The sequence below is a fragment of the Equus quagga genome, chromosome 6 (assembly GCF_021613505.1).
Source record: "Equus quagga isolate Etosha38 chromosome 6, UCLA_HA_Equagga_1.0, whole genome shotgun sequence".
Taxonomy (NCBI): Eukaryota; Metazoa; Chordata; class Mammalia; order Perissodactyla; family Equidae; genus Equus; species Equus quagga.
Window position 1 is genome coordinate 117376174 of NC_060272.1, and position 18493 is coordinate 117394666.

At 42.3% G+C, this 18493-nt stretch overlaps 1 protein-coding gene across 2 annotated transcripts in view; it reads right to left on the reverse strand.

Annotated features, from left to right (window-relative positions):
- The window catches only part of BNC2 (basonuclin 2), a 423941-nt gene extending 416155 nt beyond the window's left edge, over positions 1-7786 (reverse strand). Inside the window, exon 1 of one of the 2 annotated variants that reach the window (XM_046664181.1) lies at positions 7689-7786. In XM_046664181.1, the coding sequence (XP_046520137.1) occupies positions 7689-7691 (3 nt within the window). In that variant the 5' untranslated portion in view covers positions 7692-7786. The remainder of the gene's footprint in view (positions 1-7688) is intronic. The other variant, XM_046664177.1, reaches the window with a different exon arrangement.
- Positions 7787-18493: the final 10707 nt, after the last annotated feature.

The window sequence follows — 18493 nt, forward strand, 5'->3', positions numbered from 1 at the left end:
CTCCAATTGGAAAGAAACTTAGAAATTACCATACTCACTTGTTTTACAAATGATGGAACGGAGGCTCTCCAACCTAGGTGGAATGGAACAGGGCCTGTCTCCAAACCCCGCCCCGGGGCTGTTCTCACTCTGGAGTGGACAATGGTGCAACTGCCTTCCAACGTGTGGTCAGCGGGCTGCACTGCGATCCTGACAGGATGGAGAATAGCGAGTAGCTCCTGCCATGTATTCCGTTGAATTACCACATAGCACTGGCCTATTTTCTAGGTTTTTCTTGGCGGGGGGGGTCAAGGGGAGGTGCGTGTATAATGATAGCCTCAAAAGTCCCTCTTTCCTCTTCCAGTTCTCCCAACACAAACCATGATGAACGGGAATAGGACTATTAGAAGGGAGAAAGTTTACATACCCTTCCCTTGTCTGTGGGAAGGCCACCAGGTCACCTCAGATGATCAAGGCAGATTCCCCTTATTATACAGAACTTGCACCCAATGGCCAAGAGACTAGATCGTGGCCCTAGGCTGGCTGGGCACTTGCCTGTCAATTACTGGATAGGCTTCCCTACAGGGGAACATCCCACCTGAAGGAAGGAGTATGAAAAATAGCTCATCTCTCTTCTTTGAAACAAAGATAACTTAACCCATTAATACATTTACAAGACACCATGAAAAGCTTACCAGCGAGGCTTTCCAATACTGCTATTAAAAAGTTAGTCTTGGCTAAAAAAGGTAGGGTCAAGTAAAAATTATAAATCACTTTACAGGCATTTGGTAATAAATCATTAATATATTTGCAAAGTTAATAGAGAGCCCCAAAAGAGTTCGGTAAACTGAAAAATTATTTAAATTAGAAAGACAAAAATATTTTAATCTCCCTGGGTAACAAAGATTTTCCTAGTTAAAAAAATAATAAACGAACTTTTGGGTAAAGAGAAATGAAGGTATTATAGTTTACCATTTTCTACTCAAATATTTGAGAATTCTTAAAAAAGTAATTCGATGAATCTTCTAAGATGTTGAGGTAATATTTTCCAACCTGCACATATTTATCTTTATTATGATTTGAAAATGATCCAATGATATTTTTTTTTCCTTTACTTTGAGGCAACAAGGCAAATGCATTTCTAAAACTGCAAGCGATAACACCAGACTATGCTAGAGGGAAATCAAAAGGGGAAAATAGTAGCACAGGAAAATTAATAGGCTACATTATTTTTACAGATTTTAAAACATATATACATCTATGAAATATCTCAATTCTTTTCTAGGTATGTAAGAATTAAGATAAATTGCTAATAGATCCACTGATACACATGATTCAGTCAGTATAAAAACATAGTTACAATACACTAAATAGTCACCAGAAGTATTTTTTATCCTCTGAAAGATTAAAAAATGAAAATAAGACTTTTCACTGCTGTCAAACCTATTCAATTTTCCCCTCAAATGAAGTTTAGATGAAAACAATGTGACTGACAAGCTCCGCACAGGCAGATCTTGGCAGCCCTCAGCTCTGTCTATCTCCTTGGCCTGTTAAGCAAAATTCCTTCACAAACTGTTGGTCTTTGCAATAACTCCTACAAAGCTCATTACTGCCAGCATCGGCCTATCCCCCGTGTTGTGCATTTATCCCCAGGATGCATATCAACATGTGGCACATGTCCTTGACATGCACAGAAGAGCTGCACCCCAGGACAGCAGCATGCACGACAATAGTGTCAACTCTTACTTCTTTATGGTTGCTGGGATGTAACCGAGAAATCTAATAACTGTGACAGTGGGGCCTTTCGGTTTTTCCTTGCCTTTCCAGACAGTGAAGCTGCACAGACACTAATGAAAGGTTAAATGAATAGGAATAGTTGACAAGAGGTACAATAAAGAAGGGGCTTGGTAATCCACAGACACTGAGCAGAGATCCTTGGCTCAAGCAGAGAAAGGACAGCACATCGTCGAGTCACAATATTTAAAACAGCTTGCTATACACAGAGGCTTTTGTGTCTGGGTACACGTCTGGCTTTGGACTAAAAAAAAAAAAAGATACTGAAAAGGAATTTCAGCATGGGGCACTTTGGCAAATGTAAGGTCATAATAAGAGAAAAATGTTTTGTGTGGGTTGTTACATCTTTGTACTAAACACAAAAAAGCAGGGACTATGAACTCATGAACCACAAGTTCCAAGACAATACTGTACATTTTGACAACTATTAAATACCGTATCTAGAGGGCTGGCTTGATGCGATTCCCAGTGGTAAGATATACATGCAGTGACTCATTTAGCAATTCCACGTTCTGCCTTCCTTGTAGAAGAAATCCTGATACTCATCTTCGAGTTTTATAGTCAAGTTCTATTCTTGAGTTAACGTGATTTGTTACAAATACCACCAAAACTCTCAAGCCATTTTCCACTCATTGCAAAACTTCCCTGCAGTTTACTGCAAGGAAACTGAATTTATCATTCGAGCAATGTGTAAAGCATACAGCAAACTTTCTATAATTTCAAGAGCCTGCAATAGTGAAAGATCCTCAACTAGAATTCTTAATTACTGAAGTTATTTTTTTCCAGCGCCCTTCTCGCTGCACCTTAAGGAAGACTGTATCCCTTAGGGAAGTGATTTTAAATTATAACAGCAAGACTACTGCAATCACCAAGAAAAAAAAATGCTCCAGAACATCAAGGGAAAAATAAAGCAAAAAGAAAAAAAACTTGACATTGTTTAGGTATAGATTTTCCTTAAAAGAAAATAAGTTATGACTCTGCTTGGCAAAACCTTAAAAAATGACATATCTGTAAAATCGTTCCTATGCATATGTATGAGTTACAATATAGCTTCACAATAAATGGTAAAAATGTAGTGAGAACATGTTTTAAAACAAGGCAGCCTCTTTGAACAGCCAAATTAAATTATAGCTGAACTCTTGCGTGTACTGAGGGTTCTAATAAGCAACAAATAAAGACTTTTATTGGCTAGCGACATAATGAGAGCTACTGTGCAAGAACTTAAAAAAAGAGACAAATCTGGGTAGTTTATCTCACTGGATTATACTATTTACTTAAATGGTAAATAAGTTTGTCCAAAGTGATGCTACTAAAAACTAGTATATAAATATTAAAGAGCAATTATGATCAATGGCTCTTTAAAGTAAACATATCACAAATTTTAGTGGAAAGACTGATAAACAAATGTGAAATTAAACAACAGATATTGAATTTAATACCACTTAAGTTCTATTCCTTTAAATTTAACTTATTTATGGACTCCTAATGTTTCAGCTTTATAAATGGTTTACTATATATGCTTCTAACATGGAGCATTTATTTTAAAGGCGTTTTCTTGCCAGGGTACGGCAGTTACATGTACAACGACTTCAAAACCATGATTTACAGAAAGAAGGCTGTCCTGAGTGAACTGCAAGAAGGTACCCCCTCCTCACTGGGTTGGTAGGAAGTCAGCTCTAATAGAACTTTGAAGGTTGGCCTCCTAACAGGACTCCTTTAGTTGACAAAAGGACAAACAGTTCTCAGGAAACCAAAACAGATTTAAAAATGTCTTTGCTGCATTTTGCTTGATCTTCAAATCATCTTAAAGGTAGAACCCAAGAAACCTTAGCTGCTTGACTGTTCTTGTAGAAAGTTCTGTTGTTTCTATCACAGCTGAAAAAAGGAAACTACAATAGCCACCTCTACGAGTAAACACTAAGCCAGTATTCATGATCTATCCTTTTTCTGCAACATTCTGATTGCTGGGCTGCTTTTTTTTTTTTCCACCCTTAAGTATATCTAATAAAATCACGAGGCTCCCTCTAGCTCTTCTGAGAGGAGTTTACTAACCAATGAACCAATGATCCTATGTAATTCCCATGCAACAGGCAAGACTGGAGGAGGCTGCCGCCCCTTCCACAAGAAATGTTGTTTTCAACTGTTTCTTGTAAGGATGTAGATGGTAAATGAGATCATCTGCAGAGGAATTCAGAAAGCACCACTCCTTATAGCCACATCAAGTTCAGCATCTCTTAATCGCTTCCCACCTAAGCTTTATACACAAAATTCTATAGTGAAACTTTAACCTGTTTAAATTACGTACACGTTCCCAATTTAGATTCATCCATCTTGCTAAAATTAATTTTAATCTCAAAACACAAATAACATGCGTGAATATCTACAGAAATTCAAACCTGTGATCTGCTACAGTTTTAAAAACCCGTATTTAAATGCAGAATCTTGAACATTTTTTTTAAAAAAAAAACAATTTCTTGACAGTGTATCTGTGGAGTTTACGTAAAACAAAGATGCTGACAGTAATTTGTAGAAAACATTTCCATGTACCATAATATTTATACACAACACTGGTAATGACGTTTTTATTGTTTAATCTTTTCTGCTATTCAGTATTGGCTATTTTGGGATTGTAGTTATTTAGAAGACTATAAATAATATGGTTGAAATATGCCATTGATATTTAGTCTATCTTACAATAGCCATAAAAGCCACACAGTCGACTGGCAAATCATTTCAAACAAGTAAATAGGAAAAATGCTAAATCCAACTCATATTCCCTAGGACCATCTTTCAAATACTTAAGGAACATTTAAAATGGTGCGGAACCTTAACTCTAAAATTAAAAATAAAGGGAACCACTAACTTCAAGTCATCACCTATTTTGGACTGCCTTAATCTAAGAAATATTCCCAGGAACAACAACAAAAAGGATAGCTCCCTCCACTCCCCAGCCCCCGCCCCTTTCTGAGCCAGTGTCCAATTTCTTCTTTTCTGAACAGCTGTATTATCCAACTTAAGTTGCTCTGCTAATTTCAGTCCCACAAGGACTAACTTGGAAGGCAAAAAAATACAAGAAAAGATCAATTTGCTGGGAAAGATCAAATGAGAAAACTGTGGGGACAGCACCAGGTCAGCGTGTGGAGAACTAAGCAGACCTGTTCTTCATTAACTGCGGCTCTCTGGGGATGTCACACACTACCTGTCCGTGGGCTTTATTGAACCGCCTAACCCGCCTCTCTGTTCCATTCTTCTGGGCCCAAGTGAATCATATCCTGCTGCTGACAAGTTAGCAGGGGACTGCGGCTGCAACATGAAAGTACTTTTCTTTCTTGTCTAAATCAGGCAGATTTTTGAAAAGACGACACAGCACTGACTCGTGACATGGCAAGATGAAACGAGAGGTCTGGGCCGGTCTTGGAGCTGTGCAGATAAAAGTAATCAAATGACACTCCTGGAATGCAAATTGGCATTCTTGACTGCAGCAATTGCACAACCATGAAACATCCCTGACAGCAAGCAAGATTAGGACAAAATGTTATGTAAAGCACTGAACTCAAAAACTCTCACTTGAAAATTCAAACTGTAACACTTACATTTTAATACAGCAATAGTCAGCTCTGCTTTTGTCTGCTTCTTTTTGTAATCACATATCCCTGCCTGACAGATATCTTACATTTCAGGTAGAAAAAAAAAGAAAATCAGGTATGGGGAACGTACAACCGCTAAGAATATTTTCTTAGTATTTATTTTCAAACATCACGTGACGTAGGTTCTTTTTCAAAGTCTTGCATGCAAACAACACCGAACTTAATATTCTCAAGGAAGGGAAAAAAGACAGTTTTAGGCTTTTCTCACAAGATCCTCAGACAGAGTTTACATTCAGGCTCAGGATTACTTCCCTCAGAGATAGTCCTGTACTTTGCTAAAGTGATTGGCAATCTGGATTTTAAATACTCGGCTCTCCGGGAACAGAAAGCGTGGCTACAACTAAGAACTTCATTGAGCAGTTTAAATGAAACAGCTACAAGTATAACATAAAACACAGATACCCTGTAAAGGTTCACAAGGGATTTCTGGGGTGATTCCAAAGGGGAAAGGAAGTTCTACTAACTTGTACAAAATCTCACTACTCTTGCGTGCGTCTTCAGGTCAGACACACTAATAGTGCCAGAAATAAATTCCCCCACTTAAAGCATGTACGTGTGTGCACTTACATCTGAAACTGCACAATACAAAGCAGTGGATGACAAATGGGCTTAGCCACTGTTCAAAATGATTAGTATTTGGGGATAGATATGTAGACAAACAGTATACAGGCTGGGGGAAAAGGGCAGAAAAATCCTACCTACGACTGGCTTTTACAGTATTCTTGTGTTAAATGCCGCTAGAAGAAAAACTCTCAAGCGCTAAACAGATACATTTAATATTTTGCTTTGACGCCTCCACTTAAACACAGGTTCCAACCATTGCAACTGTCCACAAAGGACATAAAAAATAATAAAACAGGCCACTTTTTGCCACTTTAATCCTGGGTACACAGGATAATTTTATGATGTCTTTTGTACATCAGTTTTACAACAGCTTGACTCTAGGGTAAATGGGAACCACCATAAATCGCACGCTGCTTTCAAAACCACTTTAATTTCTGTCAGCGTTACTGTAACCACAGTCTTGGGCGCACGCTACTTTTTTTTTGTGCCTGCATTTGACAGTCGCATCTCCTACACTCCAGTCATGACTTTGATCACTGAAACAAGAGATGTCACATTAGGGGGAAGGGAAGAGAAAAAAATGCCAACCCGCTATCTCCTTTTTTCTTCCATATTCTATCTACATGCGGAACACAGTATATCAAAACCCCAAGTGGGGGTAACAACAGCACTGGGTGGAAGCAAGCTAAAAGGAAGGGAGTGGTCCAGCCCCATTTCTAACAAATCACTTGCCCGAAAGAGGACAGAGCACTCATCACCAGCGAACTAATTGCACGCTGCCTCGCTGCAGAGAAGCCGCTTCGAGAAGCGCGGTTGTGCTGGAATCTCGCTTCGTAAAGCCTTCCCACCTCCTCCACCACTTGCACTTGGAACTCTTTTCAATCTCAGCCTCACTTCACAAGGGATTTCACCTAAGTTTTCTTCGCTTTTTTTTTTTTTTTTTAATTCTGCCCCCTCCCCAGGCCCCAAATGCCACCCTGCAGTCAATGTGTAAGTAAAACAATTCGGCTCCTTTAGAATTGCACCTCAAAATCTCTCCCTCTCGGGCTTATTTTCCTGCCCTACGTTTTCCATAATCTTTAGAAAACCTCCAGGAGCACTTCCTACATTTTCTGCATTTGCAAAGGGAGGTTTCCCAAAACGTGCGGGAGAGGGGAGAGGAGAGCGAAGGTGCCGGGGACCGGTGGCCGCGTCCCCGCGGCGCGGCGCACCAGCGCGCCCCGGCGCCCGCGCCCCGCCGCCGCTCCCTCACTCGCGGGCAAGTTTTAAAAGTTGCCGTGGGTCCCAAACGCCCTGCACTCCGCCCTGTGCTCCCGCCCGCGCTCCATTCATCCCGCCTGCCTTCCGCCCCGTGCCCCCCGGCCGGTCCCCACGCCCTGGAGCCTCCCGCTCGCCGCCGCTCACCTTTGCCGGCAGCCGCGCGAGGGGGGCGACCTTCGCGGGCCCCCTGCCTCCCACCCCCTCCCACCTGGAGCTCTCCTCGGAAACTTGGGCCAAGTTCAGGGAAGGTTTCGGGAGCACGGCAGGGGCCAGGGTGGACTGGGGCGCTCCTCTCCTGCCCGCCCCCCTCACCGCCCCCCTGCACCTCCCGCCGCTGCCCTGGAGGGTAACACGGCCCCCGGGCGGCCCGGGGGGCGCGCGGGCGCGGGGCTCCTGTCCTACGAAGTCTAGAATAAAAAGCAAAGGAGGGTGGAAACTTCTTACCATCTCGGCATGCTGGTTGTCAAGTGCAGCCCCCGCCTCTTGGTCTCCTCTTAGCGGCCGCGCCTGGACCAGCCCCTCGGCCGCCTCTCGCTCCTCCGTCTCGGCCTTTCTTTCCCTCCCCCTCCCGATTTCCTCCGGGCCGCCGCTTCGCCGCCTCCGCCTCTCCCCGCCCGCCCGCCCGCCCGCGCGCGCCCTCGCCGCGGCCCCTCGGCGCTCAGGTGACTGATTTACACCCGCGCCCAGGGTCGCCCTCGCTCCCTGAGTCGGAGCCTGCAGAGTTCCCCCCGGCTCCTCGCGACAAAAAAAAAAAGAAGGAACGGACTGTCTCCCGGGAGGGGGCTGCTGCGGGGGGTGGGAGGGGAGGGACCGGCGGCCGAGGTGACCCAGGGCGGATTTGCTAGCCCCACAAGTTTCTCCTCTCTCTGCACAACTGTCGGGACTACAATGTTGCTTCCCTTTCGCAAAATCAAAGTAGGTTAGTTGTGTTGTTGTTTGTCCTCCGATTTCTCGGGGTTTCGGGAAGAAGGATGTATATTTCTCCCTCCCCCCGGCCCTGTTACTTTTCCCCCCTGCTCTGGCTGGGGATGGAAAAACAACTTTGGCGCCCCCCGGGGGGTGCGGGCGTGGAGGTGGAGGTGGCCGCGAGCGCCCAGCTGTCAAAGACGGAGAGAGAGAGGAGGCGAGGCTGCGAAACGCCGAGGAAAGGGCGCGAACTTTATTCCGACTGCAGCAAACCGCGGCGTCGCTTTCCTTTTCGGGCACTCGCCCGTCTCCGTCCCCTGTGACCAGTTCCTCCTCCGGGCCGCCGCCCCCTCCTCTTTCCCCTTCGCCTGCTCTCCGGGGCCCGCCGCGGCTGCCTCCGCGCCCCTGGCTGCCCAGGTCCCCGCGCGCCGCCGGGGAGAAGGCGAGCGAAGAGGAGGAAACCCCAGGGGACAGAAACTCAGCTCGAGAACGTGCCCGGCGAAAAGGCAACAAGTTGCGCGCAGCTGGGGGAAGAAAGTTTTTGGTGGCGGCGTGTTTGGTGCCGGCCCAGACGCCGGCTTGCGGCGAGGGCTTCCTTCCCCTTCCCTGGGTCTGGGCCGCGGGCCGGAGACGCCGGGAGAGAGGAAGGGGGCTGCCGCCTCCGTGGGGGCAGACCAGTCACATCTGTGGGTGACACTCAGCCGACTCAGTCGCTCTGCCCCGTAGACGCAGAAACGCAGGCGGCAGGCTCAGCGCGCGCACGCCTGCAGCTGAAGGACATTTCTTAAATGCAGGCAAAACACACTACCCGGCCGAAAAAATGGGAGGGGAGAGGGGTTTAATCATCATCATCTTTCTAACGTACAGTTTGTGCCAAAAACATCTCCGCGTTGGGCAGATTTATCATAGCTAGAGCAAACTTTCTGCTTATCTGACATGGGAGGAAGGCACAGGTTTCTAAGCGTGGTCCCTGAGCACTTAGAAATCAGAATCGGCGAAGGGGAAGACTTGCTTGGCAGAACAGGTTTGGTGACCGGTTACTACTGAAAAGAGAAAAATCATTCCTCCTTTTCTCTCTTCCCTGAAGTAGAGGGAGAGAGAAACTGCTTAATGGCATTGAGAAGCCAGAATTAAATTCCTTTGAAAAGATGCAGCCTTGGAATTACGCGTAGTTTTCTTTTGTTTGATGCACGGTCTGGTCTTAAGTTTATTATAAATTTTAACAATAAATAAAAATTTTCGGGAGCCATGACTGACGAGAGACTATGGCCCAAGTAGCCACAGCTGTTCTGAAAATGTGATTAAGCTTATTATTCACGTGGCTCCAGCCTTTTAACAGTGGGGCCACCGCACCTGCAATTCTGTGCACTGATTGGGTCCAAATTTTTAGGCCGTTTCAAAGCAGATTTCAAGTCGTTTTTGCATTTGTGAATTCTCTGCATCATCTTGTTGTGGGAGGGTTTGGTAAACACGTCTACCATATTATTTATAATAAATGCCTTAGAGTTCTAGGCACATGGTTCATCTGGAGGTTTCTAGTAGGAGACAGAAGATTACTTCTCTCACTATAGCATAAATCGAAGTATAGACTAGATATCTAATGACTACCCCTGTATATACGAATTCATTTTATCTAAGAAGGCTCATCTTTAAGTGATTTGATTAAGGTGTGGAGCATGTTCCCTTATTCTGTAAACATAACTGTAACATCGTCTTATAGTTTGCAGAAACTGATTACACAAGGGATAATGATGACCAAATGTGCATTCTGAGCAACTGAGGATCATCAGAAGAGTTCTCCAGAAATGAGCCAAGTTCCAATGTGTTTTCCTATATCACAGAGAGATGAGAAAAGCTAGTTGCTAATTTCAGAGTCATTACCCGTACAAATCCATTCACACACTTACCGATTTGGACAAGTGACAGACTAGCAATTGCCAAACAATTGTATTCACACACTGCATTTTTGGCTGTACACCTACACTGGCCAACAAGCAGAAGTTATTTTGCATCAAGCAACCTGTAATTTACATTCCCCTGATTGGTTCCAGATCTGTCTGTTTTTGATGTTAGCATACAAACAATTTATGTGAGGCAAGATGTGTCTATTCGGGGTCCGGCATTTTTCTGGAGAGTCATCCTTATAAAGATGGGGAGTGTGTTGGGCTGAAGTGCAGCCCTTGGATAAGGTGGAAGGATTTACAGAAGCAAAGCCTAGCATGCAAGAGAATTCCACAATCTCTTATTTCCTCTAGTGGGTTTGAATGGCAATTTGAATAAAACCTTACGTCCTTTTTGTGTCCTGCAAGACATTAATGATGTATACCTGCCTGACTCTTTCAACTATTGTTTTCCATTTTTCGTTCCCCTCGTGGACGACACTGAAGTCACACTGGCTTTCTTTCCATCCTTCTACCTTGCCAAGCTCCTTCCTGCCCTGTGCTCCTGCTGTTTGCTCGACCTGGAATGTTCTCCCCGGTGTTCCAATGGTTCCTTCTTATCAGTCACATCTCAGCTCTAACTTCTCTTCAGACTTTAACTAGCTCTTTGCCCACCACCGGAAACACCCCTCACACTTTCTCCCATTACTTATTTTCTTTATATCCCTTAGCAATATCTGTAATTGTCTTGTTTATGTGTTTATTATTTTTCTTCAATTCAAATGTAAGCTCCGTGGGGGCAATGGCTGTATCCACCTTGATCGATTACACAGCCTCAGTCCGTAAAACAGTGCCAGGCACAAAATAAACTCTTAGAAATATTGTTTGAGTTAAGCAAGAAATGTCAAAATCATTACACTATATTGATGATGGCCTTAGAGCCGGGCAAGTTCACTGGAGGAATACAGAAAAAAGGAGTTCTGTATCTGTTCTTTTGGGCGATGGAGCAAAAACTGTTGACTTCCTGTACTAGCCATCCGCAACGTGGGAGCTGGGCACCCCCTTTTAGGAGCCCCTTTAGGAGGGCCATGAGGTCAAAACTTTTTATTATAATACTGAGAAATTACTTGCCTTTCTCACCTTCTTTCATGAGCGTACAGCAGTTTTCCAGAGACAGTGTGACATGTGACAGTGTGACAACAGACAGTGCAGAAGCAGATAGAAAACTCCACCTATCTTTTGTTATATCAGATGTTAAAGAGATTTGCCAAAAAATGTAAATCAATGCCACTCTTCACTAATTTTTGTTTTGGAAAACATAGTTATTTTTCACTTTAAAATATGTATATATATTCATTTCCTACTGCTGCTGTTACAAATTACCACTAATTCAGTGGCTTAAAACAACACAAATTTATTGTAACTCTGGAGGTCAGAAGTCCGGAACGGGTTTCACTAAGCTAAAATCAAGGTGTTCTGGAGACCCTCAAGGAGAATCCTTTCCCTTACCTTTTTTAGCTTCTAGGGGCCACCACATTCCTTGGCTCACGGTCCCCTTCCATCTTTAAAGCTGGTAATAGCCAGACATGTCCTTCTCTCGCTATATAGCTCTGACAATGCCTCCTTCTTTCACTTGTAACTACCCTTGTGATTACATTGGGCCCATCGAGATGATCCAGGATAATCTATCAATCTCAATATATTCATAGGGTCCAGGGATGAGGATACAGGCCGTTTTTAGGGGCCATCATTCTGCCTACCACAGTATGATAACAAATGATGGGCTTATTACTGTTAGTTTAAATGAATTAATAACTAAAGTTTTTCAGAGTTTAGATTTCTGATACAATAAATGTAAATAAGCTGTTGCCCACATAAACAAAAGTTCTTTGTAATCTGCAATAATTTTTGAGAGGTCATGAGACCAGTTTGAGAATCGCTGGCTGGCACAATGGCTATTTTCTCTTCTATTGTGCCTCAAATTAGACTAGAGTGTGCTAAACTGATTCTGATGGCCCTCTTCTCTTTGCTGTCATTGGTTTAAGGAGGGACATGTTACTTAACTCTGGCCAATGAAGAATGAGGAGAAGTCATGGGGGGCTGTTTTGGGGTAAGATTATTTTACTCATTAAAACAAACAAAAAAACACTGAGAAGAAATAAATTGTCCCTTTTCTGCTCTGGATATTAGTATGTAACAATGTGGTACCTGAAACTCAAGCTGAATCCATCTTGTGACCAGAAGGGAGCCCACACCTGGGATGACAAAGTAGGAAGATGGGAAGCACCTGAGCTCTTGATGGTGTTATTGACTTACTGAATTAACTAAACCCAGATGGCTTGGGACTGCTTGTTATGTGATATAATTAATCCCCTTATCATTTAGGCCATTTTGAGGTTGCCTTTCTATTGCAGCTTAAAGCTTCCTATATGTTACAGAGAAATGGCATGTCTGTGTCGTGTTTCCTTGTAGGAATTCCTTCCTATCATTTTCCATCACATTTATATATTCTTTCCAAATCTTGAGAAAAATCTGTCAAGAAATTGGTAAAATGGGGAAAGGATTATAATTCTGTGAGAATTAAAACTTAATATAGAGGGGGCCGGCCTGTGGCCTAGTGGTTGGGTTCCTGCGCTCAGCTTAGGCGGCCCAGGGTTTTCACGGTTCGGATCCTGGGCGCAGACATGGCAACGCTTGTTGGCGACGTTGGGGTGGCGTCTGGCATGCCACAACTAGAAGGACCCACAACTAAAAATATACAACTGTGTACGAGGGGGATTAGAAAAAAAGACAATATAGAGACTTTGCTAGTTCAAATGAAGGCAAGAGCAGGAATTGCTGACACAGAGTTGAAGGTTATGGGTGACATTTCAAAAAGTGGTTACCGTCTAATCAGTTTTGTTTGTAGCTGTGGCCACGTTATAAGTGTGTATTCATAGCCCTGTCTGCTGCTAATGATGAGTCATTCTTGCAAATTAAATAAATGTAAGTTTACTTGCATACTCTACACAGATCCTATGAGTTGTGTTTTGAAAAATACCACATTTTGGAAAGCAAAGTCCTTAAGTTGACAAGTGATTTTGTGTAGGGCTGATAGGAGATGCTGAATATTATCTTATTCAAATACTGCCCAATATATTCACAATGGACCTCTATTCTTTGTAAATTCTCTCTTTTTTTAAGATTTTATTTTTCCTTTTTCTCCCCACCCCCACTCCGGTATATAGTTGTGTATTTTCAGCTATGGGTCCTTCTAGTTATGGCATGTGGGACGCTGCCTCAGCATGGCTTGATGAGGGGTGCCATGTCCGAGACCAGGATCTGAACCCTGAAACCCTGGGCCTCAGAAGCAGAGCGCACAAACTTAACCACTCGGCCATGGGGCCGGCCCCTGTAAATTCTTTAATGGAAGAAATGCAAAGAGAAGCAAATATAAATATTACTGTGAAAAAAAAAAAATCTGAACTTAAATCAGTTTCAATGTCAAAACCAAAATCAGGACAGACATAATATTTTCACTATTTAAAAAAAATGAGGGGTTGGGCCCAGTGGCATAGTGATTAAGCTCATACACTCCACTTTGGTGGCCTGGGTTCACAGGTTCAGATCCTGGGTGTGGACCTACACACTGCTTATCAAGCCATGATGTGGCAGCACTCCCCATACAAAAAATAGAGGAAGATTGGCACAGATGTTAGCTCAAAGACAGTCTTCCTCAAGCAAAAAGAGGAAGATTGGCCACAGACGTTAGCTCAGGGCCAATCTTCCTCATCAAAAAAAAATTAAAAAATTAAAAATGAGTTTATGTGGAACAACATATGTGCTAATCTTCAACTTGAGGGTGCTTTCAGACCCACAGTTAACAAGTTCACCAACATCAATACAAAATGAAAGAAATTTTTCTACAAGTGGAAGCTTAATCATGAAAAAAGGTCAAGGCTATCAGATAAGAAAATGAATGTTTTCTAAGTTTTAATATTTCATTTTAAAAATGATAACTTCAATATCAAACATCTGTGGTTTGATCTTGCAATTTTTAATGTTTTTTATTTGGTATTTATCTTAATGTTTCCCTTTTTTAGTGTTTTTATTATGAAATGCCCTTAGTTAGAATTAATTTTACATGTTCTTTAAATATATAATCTTCTCACAGATATATTGGTTCATAATACTACTAAACCATGCATTGATTATTGTATTATTTTTTACAGAAAACCTCCAACCCTATCACAGAAAAAGGATTCACTATTTATCACTGTGATCACTCAGTATTATTTAATAATACGTAAGTGAAATATTATGTAAAATACAGAATAACTTATGATTTGGGGAATTCTCAGGAGTTCCAATTCTCATTGCTAACTTCAGAGATTAATATCTGTCAGGAATTTGAAAACACTAGATATATTTGTCTATATTTGTCAAAATACAAAGTACTTTGAAATTGTTCTACCTTAAAATACTTTTTAAATTCTGCATTATTTTGCAGTTATCCATTAATCTTTTTGTGGATAAATGCAGCAATATTTACCCCGACCCCCATTCTCTTTGACTCTCGGATGCATTTGATGTTGTTGATCAACTTCTTTCCAAAACTCTGTCCTCTAGTGGTTCCTTTCACACTCTCCTATCCTGGCTCCTGCCTTACCTTTATCACCTCCTCTCCCCACGCCTCCACACTCATTCCTCCCCACACACAATGTGGGAGTTGCCCAAAAATCCGGACCTCCCAGTTTTTCTCCTCTTTCTTTATTATGGTCTTCAGTGTCTAAACCATCCCAACCACGAGCGGATCAGTATATCCATTTCTATTTTCCCCAAATTCTAGTCCCTTTGATTATATTGTCTACATGGATCTCACTCATTGAATGTTCAAGAAATAGCTTATCTTCGCCTCTAACTTAACCTGACACTGAAACCATCCACAACCCTTCCAAATTACCCTTCCCAACTTTCCTTTTTCTGCCCCTTTCCTGTTCTTTCATTCCCTCAAGAGCAAAGCTTGCATTGGTCTTTGAATCGTTGTTTCCTTGCCTTCATTGCCACAATCAAGTCATTTACTGAATCACGTAGAAGTTCCTTCTATTTATTCCTCATGTCCATCCATTCCCACTTCATTCACATGACCACCATTCTCTCAGGTTAACATTGCAACAAATTTCAGTTATACTCCTTATGTCCACTTACCACTCCCATTCTAATCCATTTGCTGCCAGATTTTAGCTTTTTAATTCTACTTTTATTATATGTCCCTCCCCTGCATGGCTCAATAAGTAAATCTTCCATTTCACCCTGTTTTCTACCATGTAAACCAAATTGTAATGTTTGCTTTTCAAGGCTCACCTTTATTCAACTCTCACACCTAGCACAGTGCCTGGTACCTAATAGTTGCTCAATAAATTTGTGTTGAATGAATGAATGACTCACTGTATCTATACCATGATTTCCCTCCATGAACCTGCTGCTCTAGTCAGTTGGGCTTCCCTGCCAACACCCATGGTCATTTCTACATTTTTCTCTTAACTTTCCAACGGGATGCACTCCTTCGTCTTTACCTATTCGTATCTGTACCAATTTACTTCCACCAACTTCCAGCAGTCATTTGAAACTGCTCAGAAGAGGCACCACTACATTAAGGTCATTTATGACTATAGTTAAAATTTACTGGAGACCTACTATGTGTGAAGTTCTTTATCATTTTCTTTACATATATTATTGAATCTTCCCAACAAACTGCAGTTAGGCAGTATCATCACAATTATATGGATGAGAAAGAGGCTCTGAAACTTTAAATATCTTGCCTAAGGACACACGGCATGTAAGTGTTAAAGCAAAGATTGCATCTCAGGTTTATCTTCCACTCCTTCAATCCCCCCATCGTTCAAGGATTTCATCAGGTGCCACATCCTTCATGGAACCTTCCTTTATTTCTGTGGGGTTCTCTTTCTCTCTCCTCTGAGCTCCTACAGCATTTATGGTCTGGATCATTGGTTCGTCACCTAATCACATGCTGTTATGTGTTTATGGTTGTTTTACGTGTGTCTGTCTTATCTCCTTAATGAGAGTGTAAGCTCTTTGAGAGCAGAGACCCTATTGACTGCTCAGTTCTCAACTCCCCGTCATCCCTGGGAGAGTGAAAGACACACAAAGAAAGAAAAGTATTTAATGAAATAATTTATGAGAACAAAGTTCCAACTCTTAGACACAAAATAATTTCAGGTGAAAAACACATTTCTGTAGGCATTAATGTCCTCTTATCACATATTCTAACGTTACATGTGCTTATGATGTTTGGACTCGAGTTGTGTGTGGTCACCTGGACATGAGGACCAGGTCACTTTCTGTTTGCTGTATTTCAATTGCATGCTCTTTTGATGTATTCACGTTTTGCTTCACTCATGTGAAGCACTCGTGGTGTGTCGGTGGCTAAAGTAGGAGTTAAAGTCCCATTTCCTCTGAGTATGTGGATGACTGCCATGTAATTGTGTCAAACAGACCTCCTGCTTGTGAATCTTTCCTCATCTCCTGGGTTCTCTGTGCTTATATAGCCAAGTCACCTCTCTCCTACCAAGAAAATATGTATCTCATTTATGCACCACATACTTCTTGCTCCATTCGTACATAAATGTTTAGCGCTTGCCCTGAGAATGCTTTAAAAATGTGCTTGATCAGTTAAATTTTAAGGTCCTCATTCTTATCCTCCACTTATGACTAAAATGTCATGCCGTTTATCTTCTAATTTGCCTTATAGAAGCAAAGGCATTTATTATTTTGATGAACTAATTCTATTCATTTCTACAGAATTATAACTCAATTTGTTTAGCCTAAAAAAATGCAGTGTAGTGAATCTCTCCCCACGTTACCAACCAAAGTTATACACTTTCAAACAGAGTTTGGTTTTGTAGCCAAATACAACTCACAGGAAGTAATCTACACATGAGTCCACCAGTCGCCGAGTCTGAGACTGATGGCCATTTTGATCAAATTGATGAGGTTAGAATGCCGTAGGGCTTCAGGCGGGGTGTAATAGGCTCAAGGTTGAGCTTAAAACACAGTTTACCTAGGGATGGCTCTATTTGCCTCCATTGAGATGCTGGATCTTCTGGGGACTAGAAAATAGGAACTAACACTTACTGAATACCTTCAAAGTGCTTTACCTAGATTATCTCATTTCATTTTCTCAAAACCCTGTGAGGTAGTTATCATTTCCATTTTACAGGTAAAGAAATTAGAGCTCAGAGAGATTAAATAACTTTACAAAGGCCACAAGACACAAAAATTAGAAAACCCAGTGTTATAGCACAAGCTACCTATTCCTATGTCAATGCTTTGTCCACTATTGGGCGTATGTACTAACCGACCGTATGGTCTCATGTCCTCTGACTCTTATATCACTGATGACTTTGGGGAAGTCCCAGTCACTTAGTTGCAGGGCGTTAATATGCACCCCCAGCCAGCACGCAGGGCTGAGTATTTGCTGGCTACTTTACACATTAAGTGCACCGTGTGCTTTTCCAAATGTAGCTTTATATTATGGTCCTCCATTCTCTTTTAATTTCTAGATTTATAATGGAGAAATAAAACTTGTGTTCATCACTAGCTTAGAAGTGGTTACTATTCTTCCCTGCCAAAGATCTTAGTACAATAAGCATTGACAGTGTTATTATTTAAGATTGTTTTTGAGAAGTTCCTTTTGGCATAGCAGACAAAAGCAATCTGGTGGCTTTGTGTGATTACTGTTCACACTTGGTAATGAATAAATTCTGTTGGCTGTTTTGGAGGAGTCAGAAGGGAGTCATTGGTTTAGTAGAGTTGTGGCCTAAAAACACCGAGCCAACTCATCAGTGCTGCTGATCTCGTGCCCTTCCTCTGGCGAACCATGTGTCGGATGTGGTAGGAAAAAAAAATCTCCCTTTCAGCAGCAGAATGTGTGCAAGCTACACCCTGAATTATCCCATGATGACCTTGCAAATGCAACACATGCCCTTGTGACCACAAGGCCCGACAACTGTAATTTCCTCTGTTTTTCATCAGAGCTCTTCTGCTGCGGGCAGCAGGCACAGCGTGCTAGGGTACAGCTGCTCCCTGAAGCCCAGGACACCTGCCCTCTATCCTTTACTGCTTATGTGTTAGAGATTGTCCAATAGGAATCTGACCCTGCTGCTTCTGCAAACTCTGAGTTCATCTTCTTGGGTGAACTGTGAAGCCTGGCTAATGTTTATTATGCAGCCAGCTGACATTTGGGGGATGTTACCTAATGCACTTGCTGAAGTCATTCCAAAGATCATTATTAGGCAATTTCTTCGAGCACTCCATGGGTTGAAGAGGCATTTCCCCCCAAGTGACATCATTGACGGGTATTTCATTTACGCAACTCATATATATTTAGCACGAACTAGATACTAGGCACTGCTCTAGGTGCTGAGGATAAAGCCATGACCAGGATAGAAAATGCCTCTTCTT